Here is a 17,350-nt window from a genome sequence, read left to right on the forward strand (position 1 = left end):
ATACAACTGATTTGTATATTACAAATCAAATGATATTACAAATGATTCTAGTGCAACGAGTAATCAAAAGTAATGATTTACAACTTTATTTTTAGCCACATTTCCTTAGTCAAGCAAATTTTCAGGCACACACACTTTTGAAGCAAATCTAGCATCCAAGCTTTAGATAAAGGATTAGTATTATTTATTTGTCAGTGATAACAATGCTTAGAGAACATTATTTATTATTATTATTATTATTATTATTATTATTATTATTATTATTATTATTATAATATTTGTATACTGCCCTATATACACAGGTTTCCAAGGTGGTTACAACGTAAAATCACAATATAAAAACACAAAACACACATAATAACACAAAATAATAAAAACAAAAACAGTCCAATAACGCCCCTTCCCCACACACATTTTAAAAGGCATTGGATAGCAGCCAGCCAAGTGTAAGAGCAGGACTCTTTGGAATGATTAAGAAATATTTAAACTGGCTTTGCAACATGTATTTGGCACACAGATCGGAAGTTGTGACATAATTTAACGTAAAACAGGTAAGAGTACTGAAAACACAGTTCTGATTAAATTGAAGAAGCGTCTTTTCAAAATGACACACGATGAATTAGACTAGGCTTTCCCTACTTACAATGGGACTCGCCTGTTTGGACTGAAGTTCAGAATTTTGAAGATTTAACACTGAATGCCTATAGAGATTTCACAGATAATAATAAAAAAGGCATAATTCAAGTCACTAAGTGGCGCAGCACTGCGAGGAAATAAAGGTAACACTTTTCAGCGTAGGGAGAAAAGCAGAGCCTTTCATTAGGTAACTTGTCATTAAGGAGTCACTGGGCTCCAAGTAACTCAAATGACTTTTTATTGCTGTAAAAGAAATTTCCAGATAAAAAAGCCACCCATTAACGTACAACAGCTAAGATCGCGTCATTAAACCATTATGTGGACACAATGTTCCAAACTGGAATATCACAGCTCAACTCTTCCTTTTTGATAGTTAGAAGTGGACAATAAACCTCACAAATTCATGAGAGGAAATGTCAGGAGCATCTGTGTTGCCTTTGCTGTCTGTCAAAAGCCAGCCATTCCTGGGAAATTCAGTTGCTCTCCTCTCCTCTTTCTTTGTTCAGAGCAAGAACAGAGAGAGGGGGTGGTCCAGGAGGGGATCTGTGGCAGGACAGAGAAGCCTGGAGGGTTGTATTTTGCCCCTTGATCTGGAGTTCCCCCTCCCCGCACTAAGAAAACTCCCCATTTCCTTTGTAAACTCAACTGAATGAATCCCCTTTTTTAAAAAAAAATACCATGCACCTATCTATCGAGAATGCTTTCTTACTGGCAGATTCACATTATGGATCTCCTCGCCACTGAAAAGAATCGAACTCTGCTGCAAAGCATCCTTTGTTTTTTAGCAGGCACAGCTAAGCTGGCATAGGACGATAAATAACACATCATTTTAATACAGTCATAGCTTGGGAGCCGAATGCCTTGGCCTTCGTATGTTTTGGCTCCCGAACGCCGCAAACCCAGAAGTGAGTGTTCCGGTTTGCAGACGTTCTTTTGGAACCCGAGCGTCCGGCGTGGTTTCCGTGGCTTCTGATTGGCTGCAGGAGCTTCCTGTGGCCAATTGGAAGCCGCACCTTGGCTTCCGAACGTTTTGGAAGTGGAATAGACTTCCGGAACTGATTCCGTTCGACTTACTAGGTATGAAGAAGAAGAAGAAGAAGAAGAAGAAGAGTTTGGATTTGATACCCCGCTTTTCACTACCCGAAGGAGTCTCAAAGCAGCTAACATTCTCCTTTCCCTTCCTCCCCCACAACAAACACTCTGTGAGGTGAGTGGGGCTGAGAGACTTCAAAGAAGTGTGACTAGCCCAAGGTCACCCAGCAGCTGCATGTGGAGGAGCGGGGACGCGAACCCGGTTCCCCAGATTACGAGCCCACCACTCTTAACCACTACACCACACTGGCTGTATTCGAGACATCTTCTTCTACCAACTTTTGTGATATTGGCGGAGTTTTGTTCTCTTTGAATATGGCATCACAAACTACCCAGACACTTCAGAACAGAGACTGGATTAAAGCCTACACACTGGTTGCTGCATAGAGATTTCCTCAGATGCAGCATAACCTTGAGATAATAACTTTATCTTTGTGCCTCCTATCAAAATAAAAGGCTTTCAATAGTCAGCATTAAACAACAGTGGAAGCTTAAAATCAGCAATTAACAACAGGTTGTCTTTTACCCATTGAAAGGTCTATCTTTAGTTTCTTACCCTTTTATGGTAACAGAAAGTCAAATTGCAAACACAGAAGGCCTAAAGCGTATGTATCACCAAGGCCACAAACCTTGGTGAAATAAAGGGTAGTTTCACTTGAGCACCATGGTTGAAAACTGATCAACATTCGACTTCCGGCGGCGACGCCATTGCGGGAGGTCGTGGGTTGCCTCGGCTGCGAGGCTACCCAGTCCATCCCGGGGGTTGGAGCCCCGCTACCGCAAAGCGGGGCTCCGGTGGGGTGTGGGAAGAGCGTCCCGCACCCTGGGCTCCCCGGCTGTGCCCATTAGTGCTCCGAACCCTTCCCTCGCTCCCCCTGTAAAGGGGGAGTGGGGGTGAAGGGACGACGGAGCCGGGCTATAGGGGACATGCCCCAACCGGGATGTAAATGCGGCGGTCGCCCCCGCGACGAGCGTCTAAGTTCTACCTGTCTTTAATGGAGCTAAAGAACCCGGTGGTCGTGAGTATTTGAAATGGATTGACTCTTATATGTTTTGAACGATCTGGGGGGAAGAGGAAAGGAAGCCTGCCTCCCTCCCTTCGGTGGGAAAGAAAATAACCAGTTTAAGTGACTGCTGCTACAGTATTGGATACAAAGTGTTTGAATTTTTAAAAGTGAGACTGTTGAGATTTCCCTTTGGGGATTAAGTTTGCAGAAAATATCTCCGTTTAAAGTTCTGGTCTTTACGCTCTGGCTTCAGAAAAATGGCGATGGAAAATTTGGACTGACGTGGGAAACAATTGAAACAAAGGGAGGAATATAGAGACAGGAACTGAAATTTGACACTCACCCCCTCCCCCAATATGTTGGACTTTGTGTTTGCACTTGTTTTGAACTCTGGACTAACGGAGGAAGAAAGGCTTACTGTCTTGAGGCTGGAACTGCTGAATCGGAAACTGAAAGTCTTGAGTGGGATAATAAATAAAAAAAATCTACTTTCCACAGAGGAGGCTTTCCAAAAGTTCTACACAATGGAAGGAAACCTGGGCAAAGAGCTAGAAGGGGTGTTTGAAGGATGGATTGAGACGACTGGGCAACTCCGGAAAAAAGATCCGTTCTTTGGGGGTGGCAGTCCCGGAACGGTAAAATTTGCAATATCCAGACCCCGAGGTGTGAGCTCGGGGGCAAGGGACAAAGAATTAAGATATTTACAACAAGAAGAAGAATGGTACAAAGAAGCGGAGGAGCCGAGAAAAGAGGAGTGGACCCTGAAGCTCGATGCAAGGTTTGCTGTGAACTCTGCCTGGATCTGTGGACATTTGGGAAAAGAAGAAAATTGGAAGATTGGTTCTGGCGATAGACAGTGAAAGTCAATGGACAGAGGGGGGGTGGGTTGAAACATTAAATGTAAAACTTAAATGGTCTGTTATGGTACCTGAAATCGGAGGGTAAAGGTTGTTAGTTGTAAGTTTATTCTGAATAAGTAAGGAGATATTGAGATTTTATGTTAATAGCAGCATGATAAAGAATAGAAGAAATAAGTTTAGATTGTACAAGAATATTTTGTTAAGATTTATGATAGAATAAGATGATTAAGACATTATTTTTAATTTCTAATTGAAGTTAAATTTTTTAGAGAGAAGCTGTTAAAAAGGTAGATTATGGATTTAAAACCGAAGGTGAAAAGGCAGGGGAAGTCAACCGTCAAGATTCGGAAATAGAAATTTTTCTCTATGTATACAAACAAGAAGAAGAATCCTGGCAATATATGTATTTGTTTTATATTTGTAGGTGTGGGTTTGGGTGTGTGTTTTGTTATGAAAATGCCAATAAATTCTTCATAAAAAGAAAAAAGAAAACTGATCAACATTCAGGGGGTTCAGGTCCCACAAAACCTCCAGTCATCATGCATCTTAAACTCCGGAAAAGTATGTGAGAGCTTACCCTTCCTAGCTCCTTATCTTCCAGTGCCAGGACCCCGGTACTTTCTGTGAAAAGTTTCACTTTGACGACAGGCCGTGGATGCGTGGTGGTGAAATCCCCTTGAGTTCCCCATCTGCAACAAAATAAATGACAATATTCAAATTCAAAAAATGCATTAAAAAGCAAGTGTTGTGGCAGTGCGGTGGCAATCTCTCGAGGCCCCTGTAAGCAAGTACGACATTTCTACTTCCCTACAGAGTTGCTACCTCCATCTGAAAACTCAAGTTCCCGGGATGGAAGAGCTTTTGCAATTCTCCTATATTGGTTCTGTAATTAAAAATCACCGAATGTGGCAGATGGCATAATGAAAGATTAACTATATTCGGGGAGTTTGTAGCACGAAGCAGATGGACTTCTACAAATTTATGTTTGGGTAAGTTTGTATTTGTCCCATTAAAATAAACCGAAGGTGGTTAAGATTAATGGCATGGCATTGAACTTGTTTTTCAAGCTTCTTATACAATTGTCTAGGGCAGAGGTTGCCAACTCTCAAGAGACTGCGATCTACTTACAGAGTTAAAAACTGGCAGTGATCTCCCCCCTTTTGGGTGGTTCAGGTCAAAGTTGGTGAGCTTTTTTAGGGAAGGGGAAAGCCCTGTTTTTTGGGGGTGCAGGGCAAAAAAGGGGAGCCAAAGTTGTTGAGCTTCTTTGGGGGGAGCCAGTGATCTACCAGTGATCTACCATAGACGTCCAGTGATCTACTGGTAGACCAGGATCTATCTGTTGTATGTGCCTGGTCTAGTGCAACCCAAGTGTGTTCCTAACTCAGGATCCTGGCGAACACTATATGCAGGCTAAGAGTGGCGCAATGCATTAATGATCCTATGCACACACAGCAGAGGAGTTGCAGAATCAAATTATCTGCATTTGCTGCTGATCTCCCTGCAAGGAGAAGACGGCTTGCCAGATCATCCCCGGAGGACCCCCCCCACCCCCACCCCCACTGATCTGCGGCAGCTGGCCTGGAGACCGGACTTTTGGGGGTGGGTGGGGAGATCAAAGAAACAATCAAAATTTTTGGGTTGACATGGTCAGGGACTTCTGGGCTAGGGTGCTGATTTCTGTTCTTAAATCTGCTGACTGGCAGGTGGGAGCATTGTTTTGTTCTATTGTTAGTATGCTGCGGGAGTTTTGTGCTGCTGTTATGGTGGGCTTTTTGGAGGGGTTACATGTTGTCCAGAACATTAACATCTTATAACATGTCACAGAATCATAGAAAAGTAGATTTGGAAGAGACCACAGGGGTCTAATTGAACCCCCTGAACTGCAGGAATCTTTTGCCCAAAATGGGGCTCAAACCAACAACCCAGAAATTAAGCGTCTCAAACCCTACCAAGTGAGCTATCCCATTGGTGTAACACATTTAGTAAGTCGCTTGGAGAACCTTTTGAGTTTAAATAATAATAATAATAATAATAATAATAATAATAATAATAATAATATTCCCACAATGTCCCTGGCAAAGTTGGCACACCTCCTCCCACCTATCATGGCACTACACACTGTGGATGTGTCCACATTACATGCAAACATGAGGCATAAATCAATGCACGGCGATGCCTGAATGACTCTTTGGTGACACCCAACCTATTATAAAACACATCTTCAATGGCAGTGCACAACAATGGAGCAGAAGAGTTAATGCAGTGCCTGTAGCTGCTATGGCAGGACAACAACAACAACAACAACAACAACTTATTTATAACCTGCCCACCTGGCTGGGTTTCCCCAGCCACTCTGGGTGGCTCCCAACAGAATATTAATAATAACAACAACAAAGCAATAAAACATCAAACATTAAAAACTTCCCGAAACAGGGTTGCCTTCAGATGTCTTCTAAAACTCAGATAGCTGTTTATTTGCTTGACATCTGATGGGAGGGCATTCCACAGGGAAGGCGCCACTACCGAGAAGGCCCTCTGCCTGGTTCCCTGTAACTTCACTTCTCGCCATGAGGGAACCGCCAGAAGGCCCCCGGAGCTGGATCTCAGTGTCTGGGCTGAATGATGGGGATGGAGACACTCCTTCAGGTACAGTGGCACCCCACTAGCTGAAAATAATTCGTTCTACAAGTGTCTTCATAGAGCGAATTTTTCGCCTAGCGAAGTGGCAATGCAGTGCTGAGGTTTTTGCAAAAAAAATAAATAAATAATTCATCTTGCGAGGCAGCCCCATTGACATTTTCGTCTTGTGGGGCAGCCTTCTGCTAGCAAATGCCATTCGTCTACTGAGTTTTTCGTCTAGCAAGGCATTTGTCTACCGGGGCACCACTGTATACTGGGCCGAGGCTTACAAAGAAGACCCAGCGAATTGCAAAAGCCACATGCTAACAGGATTCTATCTGTGCAACAAAGGATACCAGTTGTCACAAGGGTCTGGTTGGGGAGGAGTGGCTCTTTAGTTAGAATTCTCACATGGTAGATTCCCCATGCCAAAATTTCCTGCCGATAGACCCAATTGTCTTGATTTTTGACCACAATGAAAAAGTCATCCATATTAAACTACAGGGTTACTCCCGAGGCTGCATCTTTTTCCAGATTTTGATTTAGAAATATTTTTTATGTACTCACTGCACTTATTAAACACCCAATAACTCCTGTTCTCTGGTCATCCTAGAAGAAGTCTCAAATTAAATAAAGATTACTGGCTAACACACCATGCAACTGGCAGCAATACCACAAGTGTCAAAATTCCTGGGCATAAAGCAAACCTGTCAAAAGGCAGCAAATCCGGATTGCAAACATCAGATTGTTAAAAAAAACTGGGACTTTCGTGCAATTGACAATATAGTCAATATTATCACCTTCAGTCTGACCCTTAGTCCTCACAAATCAAAGTTCGTGTCTGCCTTCCGCACAGAGCTTCTGCCTTGCAATTCCGCTGTCATGGGATGCAATATGTCAACTGTTGTTAATGGTGCAATACGTCAACTGTAAAAGTTACTTATCATGTCCAAGTCTGAATCTGACCTTTCTGTTACCAAGACCACAAACTCACAGTACTTTCCTAAAGGAAGCAAAAGCGTGTGCTGCTATAACAACTGGATTCTCCCTCCCTCCATTAGTTATGCAATTGTGCCAATTTCACAGCGAACTTTATATAAACATGCAGTTTTTGGTTAAGGCTTTGGTGTTTTGGAGTTAGCAGAAGTTATGTTCCGTGGCTTCTGCCAGGAGGGCAGAAAAGGGCCATTTAATTTCTGACACAACTGTTACCTCTTACAACTGATCCACTGCAACTCTGCCAGAGATAGCCCAAGTGACTATTATTAGATGCCAGAAGAAACATTTTCTACTTATATCCTTGACTCTACCTCTATGTTTTGTGCCTGCTTGGAAAACCTAACTTCTATTTACTTAAAATATTCATCTTATATCTTTTGGCCCCTCACAGGGCCCCCAAGGCAGGTTTAGGTTAGTTTAAAATTTATTCGTTTGTTTTGCAGATTTATAAACCGCCTTCACAGCTCAAAGCTACAAAAGGGGTGTGCAGTAAGTTAAAAAACAAAAGATGAAGACTCAGTAAACTAAAAGATGTAAAACAATTTCTACAATTCAATTCAGTAAAATGAATGGGTCACACTTCAGGTAAAGCATTCTTCAGCAAACACGACTTCAGTGGCTGTCTGAGTATCAAGATAGTTTGTTCTTGACTACTACTCTATTCTGAACTTAAAAATGGAAAGCGTAATGCTGGTGGGTCAACAAAAGAGGTTTAAAGACTCTCTCAAGGCAATTCTAAATAATAAAAAGTAGTGTAAACACCAACAACTGGGAAACACTGGCCTGCAAAGGCTCCAATTGGAGAACAGCCTTTACCAAAGGTATCATGGACTTCGAAGACGCTCGAACTCAGGACGAAAGGGAGAAACGTGCTAAGAGGAAGGCACGCTTGGCAAACCCTCACTGTGATCAACTCCCACCCGGAAACCTATGTCCCCACTGTGGAAGGATGTGTGGATCCAGAATTGGCCTCCACAGTCACTTACGGACTCGCTGATTAAACCGTGTTTATGGAAGACAATATTAGTCGGCTACAAGTGATTGCCAAAGAAGAAAGAAGAGTATCAAGATGTTAGGTGCTTGCCTAGTTCCAATTGGTATCATATTCAAGAGGGCTGAAGTTTCAACAATTAAAGGCTGGTTTCTAGTACAAGCTGCTTTCAGACTATTGGGTCCATCTAGCTTGGCACTGTCTGCAGTGACTGGCAGTTAACTGCCAAGATTTCAGACTGGGCACATTCCCAAGGTTACCTGAAGATGCTGGGGATTGAACCTGGGATGTTCTGTGTGCAAAGCAGTGGCCCTACCACTTGGTGAACTTCATCCATAGGATTTTGAAGCTGGCAAGCGTTGGAACATGGGAGCCCTGTTAGAGCTTGCTCTGCATGATACAGTGCCAGGGGTTGCCTTTATCATCCTGAGTTAGATGATAACAGTCAATGTTGGCAACAACTTTCCAGGATTTCAGACAGGGGAACTTTCTGTCCTGTTCCAGGGATTGAAATCTGGGAGCTTTAGTGTGCAACAAGTGTGAGCTGTCACCGAGTTAATGCTCCTTCCTGGAGCTGAGCAACTGGATATCTAATTCAACTTACTTAAGTGACTCCCCCGAGATGCTAGGCTAAGCATTCTCCAAAGGACTCTAGTGGCCATCACATCACTAAAGGCAATTAATAATTTTCAAGCCCTTTATCATGCAAATTTAAACAGTAAGTGCACTTGGAAACAAGGAAGAGAACATTATTATGTAGGAAAGAAATGAGGATAGAAACAATTCAAAGAAACACTAGTAAGATAATACACTTCAGGAAGTCATTTCATGTATAAAAAGAATTCATTTTTAAAAATGATTAAGTATTCATTTCATAGAGAGAGGGGGGGAGGGAGACACACAGAGAGAAATTACAACTGCAGATTGCCTCAGGGCATCTCCAGCCTGTCACTGTTTGGCAGGAGGGATTCAAGTGCACACCGTGAATATTGGTTTGTGCAATTAAAATGAACTTAAAGGGCTCTGCTGTCCTTGTGCAACAAATCCACTTTAAAACAGCTTTTTTTCTTTTTGCAGTTAGGAAAGTGGTGGGGAAATGCATTGGAAATAAGGAATGAACAAATGATTAATGGTAAGACATCTAAACACCTTACAAGAAAATCAGAACGAACACTCGCCGTTGATGAACTTCCCTACAAAAAATTCAGACTGGTTGCTCAAACAAGACTAGGTGCCAGCTAAGCTCTGCAAGACTTGTGCAAGCAACTGAGAATGAATGCTTCATAGATAGGGGGTATGGAGGAGACTTTATCTTTTGCACCCTTGAGATGTAAAGGTGCATAACATGATACAGAGTTGTGACCATGTGGCTGACTTGAGTCTATGTCCCACCCCCCAGATCTCCTCATAATATCTAGCCAGATGTGTGACATTACATTGAAACATGTGACCGCATACTTCCTGCCCCCCAAACCACTTCAGTGGATGCTGTGTGTGTAAGAGAGGTTGGGGAGAGGTGAATGGCGGCTTGGAAGACATGTTGCATGTCTGTTTTAACTACACATCAATGGGAGACATGGGAAATATATGGGTTGGCAGCGGTTACATGTGTTGTGCAGCAATGTGAAGGTCTGGGGGAAAGGTGGAACATCTCTCCCCCTCCCTGTTTTTAATGCCTCAAATCATAGCAAAAATTCCAAATGTAGATGTTTGTATGCTGCATAACCTGGGACTTCATTATTAGAGGGCTCCGGTTTTAATATGGAGCCTGAAGATTTCCTGAAGAAAAGAGCAGCCCTTGGTAACATAGACTTTAGCCTGTTTTAGACCATTAATGTATTATGACAACCTTATTTGTAGATTTAATCTGCAGAAGTTGTACATGTTTTCAATTTATCTGTTTTGATTCACCCCGCCCCCAACCCCCGAGCACCTAGCCATCTGTGAGCTATCGTAATGTGAATTGATTTCTGTTGCAGGGAACAGGTGCCTTGGAGACAAAATGCTGCAATCTCTTACTCTGGGATGGAGCAATTACGGCATGTCAGTCACTGCAGATTTAATACTTATATAGTCCTGACATGTTAGTGGCAGTGAGGGGGAAAACAACCCAAACGTCAGCTTTGCGTCTCAAAAATATAGCACCTTTAGCAAGCTAATGGACGGGAGCGGTAAATTTTTGGAGGAAATGGGAAAAGTCATTACAATCAAGTCTTGGAATTGCATCTCAAAAATGAAAAAGGGAAGGGGGGTGGGGAGAACCGAAAGTGAGCCTACACAATCCCATCAGAATACACACATTCAAACTGAGCAGGCATCTACCTTCACAAAATGAATCAATCTTTGTGCCATTGTTTTCCAATGAAAGACTAATGTCTGCAAGAGTGCAAAATACACAGATATGATATACATCAGGGGAGGAGAACCTCAGGTCTGGAGGGGCCCTTTTCAGGCTTTGGGGACTCGGCTTCCTCCCCCCACCTTTGGCCGTAGATAAGCAGGACAAAGCGAAGAGAGTCTCTTACCATTTAAAGAGCCTTTAATGATCACAGCAAAAGGACAAAGCAGCCATTCTCAGAATGAAGGTGTTCCCAATTAAGGTTCCACCCACTCCCCCCTTAATCACTTCCATCCCTTGCAACCTGATCTCGCAACCACTGTGCTTTTTGTGTAGCCACCTTATCTGCTCTACATGACCTTGGAATGATAGGCTGGACACTTTCCAGCAAGAGAGAGTCTGTTTGCTGTTCACGCCCCAGTTTGTCCCAACTTTCATCTTCAGAACCATGCCCCTCTGCAAACCACTGTTCCAATTCTATTCTGCTCCACTGCTCCTGGGCAGCTTCAGGATCCTGGTCAGGAGCAGGAGGAAGGGGAGGCTCCCACCATTCCTCACCAGAGCAGTACACCTCAGCCTGGTCTCTGACACCCGTCCAGGCTTCTTTGCCTAGCCCTCAGGACTGTCTACGGGCCACACCCTGCACTGGCTCTGCTCTGCAACTTCCTCTAGTGACTCTGCCTGCCTGGATTGTGTGCTTGAACTGTGATAAGACTTCTTGCTTGCTTGGATGAAGGGTGGAGAGTCGTGTCCCTGAATGCATCCACCACCGGAATGCAGCCCCAAGGCGGCTGCCCACGAAGCAAGCAAGAGGTCTTCTCACAGTTGAAGGATGCAATCCAGTGATGTAGTCATAGTGAAAAACAATCCCCACCCCTGATGTCTAGATGCCCTGCTGGGTTGCAGGGACCTCAAGAATCACTGAAACCAATTTCTGCTTCTTTTCATTCATCCTGATATTTTGGAAGGGCGCGTGTCGATTTCCAGGCGCTGTAGCAGAACCAAGAAAGGGAATCCAGTATGGATGTGTGCAAAGTATGTTGAGCTGAGAAGGGGGGAAGGCAAGGTTTAAGATCCTGCTCTAGCAGGGTCTTCAAATGTACGCATTTCATTTGTTCCACATGACTTGCTACTTTCCTCCCCAAGGAATGACTAGCAAAGCATCACACGTAGGTAGGATGTATGTGGAGTGCTTTCAGTACTGAGAAGTACTCTGTAAAACATTAAATACTGCTTTTGTGCTGCCCTCCACACCTGACACTGGAAAGAATCCCATTTGGGGGAGTGTGATGTGTCTGGATACAGAGCACACATACACCGAACACTTCCAGGGTTCTCCGAGAGATGCAACTCACCCCTCAGTACGTCCCCCCACCCATCATAATGTGGTGACAGGCATTTTGCTAATATACAGCAGGAACAGGAGCACATGTCAAAGTAAGTGGGATCTAGATAGGGCCATGTCATTCTGACTAATCCCAAAGGCACAGTGATAGGGCCAAGGTTACGCAGTGAGCTATGCAGCTGAAAAGATCTGAATGTGGGCGCAGCACTTGCACAACACTTCTAAATAATTGCCAACCTAACCTAGCAGTTCGAAAGCACATCAAAGTGCAAGTAGATAAATAGGTACCGCTCAGGCGGGAAGGTAAACGACATTTCCATGCACTGCTCTGGTTCGCCAGAAGCGGCTTAGTCATGCTGGCCACATGACCCAGAAGCTGTACGCCAGCTTCCTTGGCCAGTAAAGCGAGATGAGCGCCGCAACCCCAGAGTCATCTGCAACCGGACCTAATGGTCAGGGGTCCCTTTACCGTTACCTTTACACCTAGAGATCCCAATTGTTGCAATTAATCTTTTTACAGATACAGAGTGAAGTTATGCCACACTCCCCACTCCTTTTCAACCTTACCATTTTTATTTTTATTTTAAAAAATCAAGTTCTCATTGTCCAAGGCTTCTAGACAGCTATAATAATACATCAGGAACCAAAATGTGAACTAATTATTCTGAAATTTGCTGTATTGAATTCTGCCTACCTAACACAACAGGGAAGGAACTGGCAGCAACTGCCAAAGTCTCCTCCTTTCCTTCCCTCCTCATCTTTCTGCTGCAGATCTTCTGAAGGAGTTGCTTTTAATGCAATGCGTCCAAAAGTTATTCCGTCTCTGCAATGTACAACTAATTCTCATTTTCAACAGCTTAGCAATGCTGATAGATGTTCCAAATAAATTATTTAATCCAATTTACCCAGAATCTTTCATTCCAATGCAGGGTAATAAAGAAACATACTTTTTAAAACTCATGTCAAAATGGAACTCAGATCAGTAATACGTACAAGCAAGCTGCATCCAGATTAATTAAATTTCAACATGAAGATTTATTACTTGTGAGTTTCCATTAAAATCCCCTCTGTCCTTACATTTGCAGGAATCCTGCGGCACATATGTCCATGTAAGCAATGCATACAAAATATAATGTACTGTTTCAAGTATTATTTACTTACACTTTCGAAAATGACACAAATGTAACAGCTGCAATGTTTGCTGTAGTGGGTAATTTTATTTTAGTGACATCTGCAAGTATTGTGCCCACAAAGGTAACTCAATTTTGCAGAGACTATTAAAAAAAAATATCAAACTATCAAGATCAATGTTAAATAAGATTCAGTACTTTGGGATTTGGTTAGCAACGGTAATCAGAAATGCGTATTTTTGTAACGAAAACAACATGCAGAGAAAGAAAAGCCTGGCAAGCTGAAAATTGTTATTGTAAAAGCAACAACACAAAGCACAACTCTTTCATTGAAGGATTGTGACGCTGGAGCCGTGCAGACTTGAAGAGAGTTAGGAACAAGCGAGAGGGGAAGGGAGAGGCCTCGACTTGGCTGCCTTGCTGTGAGTAATTTTATGTTACCACTTTCCTGGAAGCGGTGGTATTCCTGTGAGGAAGATTTAAGGATTTCCCCATTATAGTTCCCTTGCAAAATTTGATTTATGGGACACGGAAAACGCCTAAGAGACTCTGACGAGGCACTATCCTCCCCGAGGACTAAGCAATCAAGGACGGATTTACTCCCCCCTAAAGGTGGGAGTTGTCCTGTGGAATGGTCCTATTCGGTAGTAACTCAAAATCGTTTCAATCCCCTATCTGCCCTCGAAATTGCCCTCGAAGATGAGGAGGTACTTAACACGCCACCATTGAAGATGTTGATGAAGATGTTATGAAAGATTAAGACTGAGAATCTCTCTCTTGAATAGAGATGATCACTGAAAGATGTCAAAGAGGGATGGTGGCAGGGTAGAATGGGGGTATACCCTATGGGAAGCCTTCTGCAGGCAAAACTAAAAAAATGGCAATAGAAGAAACAGAAAAAAGAACACACAGATGTTGGGGTATCATGGGGGATACCCCAATCTCTGTGGTGGGTCAATGCACACAAGAAAGACTTAGTCTGATATAACCAAGTGGGACAAACTCAAATTTCCTCTCTTTTCCAGGAGCTGTAAAGAGCTTCTGTCTGCACATTTTGTTATTAAACGTTTACAGCAATACAAATTTAAATGGTCAAGAAATCCTATGGACATTACCAGATTTAGGTTTGATGATGCCCTAAACTACTGAAGTTAATGGGGCCCTTTATATGTCCAACTGTCCTTTGTCAACAACAAATTGTCGCTGTTTTTTTGTGCAGAATATATGCTATATGGTAATTTATGGACCTAACAAGTATCTAAATCCATTTGCACATAACCAGATGTGAATTTTATCAAAGTAATTGATATAGAAATGAGCAAACCAGCGATATTTTAGGGAGCAGGCTAGCAGGCGGGGCCCATTACTTACATCACAGGAGCCTACACAACAGAAAACACTGTTGCTGTATGTAGGTTTTATTTTATTTGTTTTTTTATCTTATATTTTGGAAATGTTCATCTGGTTTTTTCCCCCTTTAATTTTTTTTTGGGGGGGGGCCCAAGAGAGTGGGGCCTTAAGCTATAGCTTGTTTGGCTTATACATAAATCTGGCCCTGGCTGTGCAAAGCTCCATGGTTAACAATGTCAGGAACTGCCAAGAGGAAAATGTGAAGGAGTTGGCTGTTCAAGCAACAGGGAAACCTGACAGAATGTAAGGAAAAGAGAAAGAGAAAAAAACAGTAACTGCTTCAGACAACTAAGACTCGTGGAAAGTGCTTTTTTAAGTGAGGCTTGGTGGAAAAGGTCACTGTCTGTGTTGGTGTCCTCTTAAAAGCTTAAAGAAGTAGAAAACTGCTAATAGAAGACAAAAAAAGAAAGAATACAAATGTTCCACAAATAGCAACAAACATTTAAGTTGCCCGACAACAAGGGGAGAAACCAATTCAGTTCACTTTTAAATAAAGGATTCCTGAACCAATATGCAAACTGAAACACAACTGCTTTTAAAATCCACATTTCTCTGAATTTTGTGGCGTAGTTTTCCAGCCCAAAGGTGCACAGAAGCACACGTCAGTGAAAACGACGTCCACAGGTACATTATATTAGGGAAACAGCTAGCAAGGAGTCACCTATTGTAACAGAAATGTGCACCAATCTGTAAAGTAAATATTGCAAATTGATGGGGAAAGAGGGCAAACAGAAGAAACCAAGAGAACCTGAATTTGACAGTCACTAATAAAGGTAATTTTATTATTTGTACCCCACCCATCAGTTTTAAACACCGACTTACAAAGACAACCTGAGATATATATCGAAAAATTAGAATATCGTGGAAAATTCCATTTATGTAAGCAATTGTTTTCATTAGCTACTGGAGTTTAATATATGAGATAAACTCATGACATGCAAAGCGAGATATGTCAAGCCTTTATTTGCTATAATTGTGATGAAAACCCCAAAGTTGAAATTGTTAATTTGGGGTTCTCATCAGCTGTACGCCATAATCATCACAATTATAACAAATAAAGGCTTGACATATCTTGCTTTGCATGTCATGAGTCTATCTCCTGTATTAGTTTCACCTTTTAAGCTGAATTACTGAAAGAAACGAACCTTTCCACGATATTCTAATTTTTCGAGTTTCACCTGTATATGAAGCTTTATTACAGGTACTTATAAAAATTGCAGGTGGCAAGCATCATCTTAAGAGGAACTGACCTTTCCCCTCACATAGGAGGCATCACCTTAGAAGAGACATTCCCTCCTAGGACACAGGTACAGTACATTACCTAAAACACACACATTTCTTGCTTCAGAAGCACAGTTTTTACCGGTTTGCAAACTTAAATTGATGGGAGTAATAGACTAATTTCGACGATTCAAGACATTTCAATTGATTAATTGGATTGCTTCCCTACTCATGTGTCATCCACCACACTCCCAGCAGGGAATAACCATTAGAGAAACGTAGCCAATGTTCTTAACGTGAATTGGATCTGATTTCTAACATCTGTGATAAAAATCCCTTTGCACTGGAAATGGCAAGTAAGTAAAGCAGCCGGCGATGCTTTACTTTGTATATTGATCTCATGCTTTGCAGGCAGACGGATCGGGACAACAGTGAACACGATCTTCTGACTTCCGGCGGCGACGCAATGGCGGAGCGGTCGTGGGTTGCCTCGGCTGCGAGGCGACCCAGCCCGTCCCGGGGGTTGGAGCCCCGCTACCGCTAAGCGGGGCTCCGATAGGGTGCGGGAAGAGCGTCCCGCACCCTGGGCTCCCCGGCTATGCCCACTATGGCTCCGAACCCTTCCCTCGCTCCCCCTGTAAAGGGGGAGTGGGGGTGAAGGGAAAACGGAGCCGGGCTTCAGGGGACAAGCCCCAACCGGGACGCGAAGCGGCGGTTGCCCCCGCGATGTGCGTTAACGTTCTACCTGTCAAAGTTGGAGTTTAAGAATCCCGGTGTCGTGAGTATTGGATTGGATCTGTTTTTGTGCTGTGTTGACGACCTGGGGGACATTTGGAAAGGGAGCCTGCCTCTTTCCCTTCGGGAGATAGAAAATAACCAGCTTAAGAGACTGCTGTTACAGCGATGGCAACAAAGTATTTAAAATTGGATAAGTGAGACTTATGGTTTTCCCCTTTGGGGATTAAACTGGTGGACAGTATCTCTTTTTAAAATTTTTGGTTCTTGCGCCCTGGATTCGGGGAAAATGGCCGTGAAAGACTCTGACTGAATGGAAAGTTACTGGCAAGATGGAGAAGTCTGAGAACCGAAACTGCAATTTGACACCTATGCCCACTTCTGCCATGCTCGGCTTTGTCTTTGACTTGGTTACGAACTGTGAAATGACCCATGAAGAAAGGACTATTTTATTGAGACTGGAACTGCTCAACCGAAAAATGGAGATATTGAACTGTCATATGTCAAAAAAAGTGAGAAGAGAAGACTCCCTAGAAAAGACCCTGATGTTGGGAAAGATGGAGGGCACAAGGAGAAGGGGACGACAGAGGATGAGATGGTTGGACAGTGTTCTTGAAGCTACTAACATGAGTTTGGCCAAACTGCGAGAGGCAGTGAAGGATAGGCGTGCCTGGCGTGCTCTGGTCCATGGGGTCACGAAGAGTCGGACACGACTGAACGACTGAACAACAACAACAACAAATGTCAAAAAAGTTATATCCCACAGAGGAGACTGTACAGGAAATGGCTGCATTGGAGGAGAGCCCTGGCACAGAACTGAAGGGGCTGATTGAACAACAGGATGAAAAGGTATGGCTACTCCGGAGTAATGGATCGTCCCTTGGGGGTGGCAGACCCAGGACGGAGAAAATTGTTATAACTAACTCCCGAGGTGAGAGCTTGGGAGCGAAGGTGAGAACTTTATGTT

At 43.1% G+C, this 17,350-nt stretch overlaps 1 protein-coding gene across 19 annotated transcripts in view; it reads right to left on the reverse strand.

Annotated features, from left to right (window-relative positions):
• The window catches only part of CADPS2 (calcium dependent secretion activator 2), a 323,931-nt gene that overhangs the window by 163,464 nt on the left and 143,117 nt on the right, over positions 1-17,350 (reverse strand). For all 19 annotated transcript variants that reach the window (XM_033161515.1, XM_033161513.1, XM_033161504.1 and 16 more), the window contains exon 7: positions 4,173-4,284. In XM_033161515.1, coding sequence (XP_033017406.1) covers positions 4,173-4,284 — 112 coding nt within the window. The remainder of the gene's footprint in view (positions 1-4,172; positions 4,285-17,350) is intronic.

Source organism: Lacerta agilis, chromosome 10 (assembly GCF_009819535.1).
Source record: "Lacerta agilis isolate rLacAgi1 chromosome 10, rLacAgi1.pri, whole genome shotgun sequence".
Lineage (NCBI taxonomy): Eukaryota > Metazoa > Chordata > Lepidosauria > Squamata > Lacertidae > Lacerta > Lacerta agilis.